This window comes from Eurypyga helias, unplaced genomic scaffold (genome assembly GCF_000690775.1).
Source record: "Eurypyga helias isolate BGI_N326 unplaced genomic scaffold, ASM69077v1 scaffold796, whole genome shotgun sequence".
NCBI classification, from domain to species: Eukaryota; Metazoa; Chordata; class Aves; order Eurypygiformes; family Eurypygidae; genus Eurypyga; species Eurypyga helias.
Window position 1 is genome coordinate 6,625 of NW_010256971.1, and position 4,924 is coordinate 11,548.

At 51.9% G+C, this 4,924-nt stretch overlaps 1 protein-coding gene across 1 annotated transcript; it reads right to left on the reverse strand.

Annotated features, from left to right (window-relative positions):
• Positions 1-1,632: 1,632 nt before the first annotated feature.
• On the reverse strand, positions 1,633-2,973 carry LOC104511267 (placenta-specific gene 8 protein-like). The gene is made up of 3 exons (XM_010153818.1): positions 2,859-2,973; positions 2,537-2,661; positions 1,633-1,740 (listed from the first exon to the last, which is right to left on the reverse strand). Exons 1-3 carry the CDS (start codon positions 2,971-2,973, stop codon positions 1,633-1,635), a joined length of 348 nt encoding a protein of 115 aa, XP_010152120.1.
• Between the last annotated feature and the right edge of the window lie 1,951 nt (positions 2,974-4,924).

Sequence of the window (4,924 nt, forward strand, 5' to 3'; positions counted from 1 at the left end):
TCTGATTTCACAGACTTGAGAGGCGTCCCACTCAGAGGGAGATGCTGGCCACAGCCCACTGCAGTCCAGGAGATCTCAAAGGGGCTTCCTTGGAATTGCTCTTTGTAGGTTGCTGAGATAATTGACTTTAGGCATAAGTAAATTTCCATCCTGACCATGATTTGGGTAGGTTATCACTGGAACACCCAGAATTTTAGTAATGCTGATACCAATCTACCCAATTGTTTCCCACTCATCCCTTGTGTAACCAGAAAATTGAACTCTAGTACGGCCATTGCCGGCCAATGCCATTCCCCACCTTAGCAGTGAAGAGCATTTGATATGACCGAGGGACACAACCACCAAACTCCCTGCACAATGGCTACGGTTTGACAGGAATCTCTAGGGCCATAGAGCAGTCCAGAAGCTGAGAGGGGAAGAAATACACCACCACACACATTACTTCCAATATTACGCGTGCTCAGGGGAAGGGGCAAGGGTCTTTTTGACCTGTGGATGTGATTTTTAGTATTATAATGAGGGTAGTTCAATTACAGATACATGGATCTTGAGTTCTGTGAGTTTTCTTGCCAAGTTGGCAATGTACATAGAACATCCTCAAAACATCTTGATTAACTGTTTCTTGAAGGCCTCATTATTCCAAGATATCCTTGGTGGATGAATGCCAACTGTGTACCCTTCTGGTTACAAATGCAACTTAGCGACACCTTGCACAAAGCACACACATCGTTTCACATTTCTGAGTTAACCCTCAACAAACCATGACCCAACCAGGTTTGCAATCACAGGTGGGTGGGAATTCGTGCTCAGGGTCTGTAGGGGAGCATGTCTCTACAATGCAGGACGTGGGCTGATGCCAGGCAGCCAAAAATCCTTTATGTTCAGAAAGGTGGGACCGGCCAGCAGCCCCAGACAGCCACCCCGGCCACCACAGAAGGGACACCTTGGCAGTCGGTGGCCTGCAGCCATCACCCACCTGCTGGAAGCCCCAGCCATGCCCTGGGGCAGAAGTCACTTTTCTAAATCTTACAGATTGAATGAGCTACACCAACCCCTCCTATGTATTAAACAACCATTTTGAAAGCTGAGCGAGTAACAAACTACTACTGAAAAACTTTCTGTGCAGCCGGTGCAGGGAGATCTCAGCAGACGGATGGAGCAGGAGAAGGATGGGTGCTCCTGGGCAGTGCAAGGGTGACACACACACAGGCAGGCAGGAAGGCAAACTCTGCTGTTTATTGCTAGTGTTACTCAAGGAAGGGGGAATCAACGGCAATCAAGGCAAACCCCCCAGGGTGTGTTTCCCAAAGCCGGGGCAGCAGCAACCCCTGCCCGCGGCGGCTCCGCAGGGCACAGCGAGGGTGAGGACAGCGGCATCTGCAACCAGAAGGGAGAGGAGGGTCAGGGAGTGGGGCCCAGCCTTGCCACACTGTGTGTGCCCCCCAGTCCTGCCCCCCCACCTGCACGAGGTTCCCAGCAATGGGACAGGTCACTCTTGTCCCTCGTCCATGGCCATTTCACCAGTGCAGCAACCCTGTGTCTTACGTCAGGGGCTGGCAGAAGGAGCGACTCCGGGAACCCACCCGCCTGCGTGCCGTGATGGCTTTACAAACCGGTGCCAGCAGGCCCAGCTTACCAGAATATGCCCAGCTCCTTCCGCCGGTTGATGTCCCGCTTCAGCTGGCAGACGGAGCACACAGGGCACCACATGGTGACACAGAAGTCAGAGCAAATGGACCCCTATTAGGAAGAAACTGGTTAGGGATGGAGACTTCCCAAAAGCCACATTTTGGCCAAGAAAGTGTTAATCACATTCCATGTCACGTGTCCTGCACTTCCTGGCTGGCTGCAGCATCCAAGCAGCAGACACTAAAAACCGGGGCTGGCGAACCCCCAACAGTAGAAAGGAAGGAGGGAGTCCTTTCTGCAGGCTGTAGACAGGTACTTACCTTTTGGCTTTGGAGGTTAAGACTGGGGAAGGAAAACACACTGAAAGAGATGACTGGGGCAGACTGGACTTGGGCTCCCATGGATGGCACTGGCATCGGCACTAACCCCCATGGGAAGAAACCGTTTTGCATATGTACCGTACACAAATGCCACATCTGATTACGGGTGTTTATCTGTGTAACCGACTTCACCTATTCTTTAGTCTGTCCACAGTTATCTCCAAGCCTTCCTGTCTTTCAAATATTGGGAACGACATGGGGAAGCAGCAGTCAAGGCTCTGCAAGCTGCTGTGGTTGGCAGCAGCTGAAGGCAGGACAGACACGTGCCCCCGGCGAAGGGTGCTGGACAGGAGCTGTGTCCGATTAATATGTGGTGTCGGAGACCAGCCCAGGGATCAGCACAGCCAAGGACATCCCAACCCCTGTCCTGTGCTTCCAGCTTCACACAGCATACGGAAGTGAAAAAAAAAGGGTGAGTGAAGAGTGCTGACACTCCTTGGTCATCCCTGATGTGCAGAGAGAGGGGCCCCGGGGGGACACTGTCTTTGAGCCCCGCAGGATGGTGAAGGGGTGGGTTAAGCACTGACCGTGATGTTGTATCTGGTGCGGTAGAGGGTCCTCATGGCCACGCTGGACCCACACAGGCAACACTCGTTCATGTCCCCTGCCACTTGACAGGCGAGGCAGGGGTAGCAGAACATCCCGCAGCAGCCTGGCAGGGGGAGAAACACAGTGGGGGGTGAGGCTCTGGTGGGGGACTGGGAGGACCAGGCTACATGGCTGTAGCTATCATACCACCAACCCGAGCACCAGGGGTGAGAAAAGCGTCCCCAGAGGGTGCGGGACCGACGGCAGCACATCACTGCCATCGGCAGTGCACTGCCACGCGGGTGGGCCCGAGCCACTCACAGACACCGCAGTCGGTGCAGCAGTCCATCAGCCCCGTCTGCCACAAGCTCCTCGCGAGAGTGGGATTAACCATGCTGTACTGCGGCTGCACCACCACGACGGACGGGGTGGCCATTTCCAGTGGCTCTTCTGAAAGAAGCGGGAGGGAAATGGGACAGTTAGGGACAGAACTACAGTCGGCCTGATCCCCCAACCAAGCTGGTTGCCATCGCTCCTCAGCAGGTCACCTCTTGCCTGGCTCCCCCGCTGCCGCTGGGTTTGACAAAGCGTAACTGCATCTTACCTGCATTTGAGTCTTTTCAAGGTTTTTGCCTTTTCTGCCATTTTATCCAGCCTTCAAAATAGCATCAGGGCATTGACGTTCCCCACCCCATCCCAGATAGGCTTTGTTACTGCTTAGACACAGTTCACCAATTTCCCTTGTGCCAAGAAGGGATGGGCAGTAAACCCGGGCTAAAGCCAGGGACTCAGGCATTGCAGTGGTCGAACTTAGCATATTTTACAGAAGATGGCTTTGGCATGGGTACAGAGCATGCAGGAAGCATTTCCTCCTGACGAAGCCGGGCTCCACGCAAGAGGAGTACTGTAGAAAACTACAATCTCCGGTTTCTTGTCATAGAGAGCCAGAAAGGCAGAAATTCAACACTATGTCCCAAGTCTGAACCCCAGTCCTTGCTTTCTTGTGGTTAAGAAGCAAGTAAACCTTGAAAACCAGGAAGCCTCAGGTCTAAAAAAAAACCCCAAAAAATCTCTGTGCTCCTATTCTCCCAGCCAAGTAAAAGACAGCACAAAACGTTCTCAGATAACAAAAGCAAGTTTTTTGCCCTGAGGCCAAGTTCTTCTAGTTATGCACAAACAGAAGAAAGGGCATGGAAAAAGAAAAGAAGGATAAACCACTTCCTCACATTTGTTGAGGCTTTTTGCTACAATTTGGGGTTGAGGGGGTTTGGGTTTTTTTTTCTTCTTGGAAAAAGCAGCTTGACAAAGGCAGGACCTTGCTGCTGGGTGGTTGGCTCCTCCCCACACAGCTCCTGAGCTCACAAGACAGAATAGAAACTGAAATGAAGTAGGAGATGCTGCAGGGAGGGGAGCACCCTTCCTCCCCACATTTTGGGGCAATGCACACTCCTCCAGAAATCCCACTCCTGGCTTCACCTGGCACTACATGCCAACCTGCAAACCCAGCATGAATGCAGCCAGAGGCAATACCAAGTCCAAGGGGAACTGTGAGCGTGCATTGCCCGAGTGCTTTCCTCCGCTGACCCGACACCTGGTAAATCTCACTACTTTCTACACGTCTACAAACGCACAGTATTCTGTAGACGAGTATTATTCACATACTTTCTCCTCCCTCAGCTGCAATAATTAACACAGAGATTGCAACATTAAGACGCTCTTATCCCCAATAGCACACCCCATCGAAAAGGACAGCAAATAGTCAGGGAGCCCAGGCAGCAACATATACAAGCGACTGACATCAGCTGAGAACACACATGGAGCTAAGCAGCCTTGCTGAGAGGCATCTGGTCTGGAGCATCCATGCAGATGAGAGCAAGCCCAGTTTAAGGAGAGAGCAAAGTACCAGCCAGACTCCTTTAACGCAGTTATACAATTCTGGTAGTGGGAGAAAGCAGCGAAGAAGTCATAATCTCCATAATCCAGCTTTTGTTCATAGCTTTTTAAAAGCCTCCCCCCTTCCCCACATAGGATTTGCCATATATTTTGCTTTAAATTACATGCTGGGGGGGAGGGGGCAGAAATCTTTACTTCTGCACTATTGTCCCACTCCTCCCAGACTAACAAGTTTTCACTGTTTCCATGCTTTGAGACAACTAACCTTCTGGTGAGCAGTCTCTGTAAGTGCTGGCTCCTTTGCCGTCCGGGACCCTGTGCATTGAGCTTCAGGGGAAGATGAAATTCAACTTTCTTACTCTTGGAGGCTTTTATTGGCTGCCTGCAGTGAGCAAGTATGGTGGGAGGGGAACAGCAGGAGCTGTGCTCTGTCAGTACCACAGAGCATAAGATATGTGCAGAGCACCACTTCCCGTCCCGCCCCAGCCCACCCC

What these genes read in the sequence shown, in the direction of transcription:
- LOC104511267 (XM_010153818.1), bottom strand. Translation starts at nt 2,973, where the DNA reads ATGGCCACCCCGTCCGTCGTGGTGGTGCAGCCGCAGTACAGCATGGTT. An exon ending in CTGCACCGACTGCGGTGTCT is followed by an intron (nt 2,662 to 2,858) that starts GTGAGTGGCTCG and finishes TCCCCCTGCCAG; the next exon opens with GCTGCTGCGGGATGTTCTGC. An exon ending in GCACCAGATACAACATCACG is followed by an intron (nt 1,741 to 2,536) that starts GTCAGTGCTTAA and finishes TCTTCCTAATAG; the next exon opens with GGGTCCATTTGCTCTGACTT.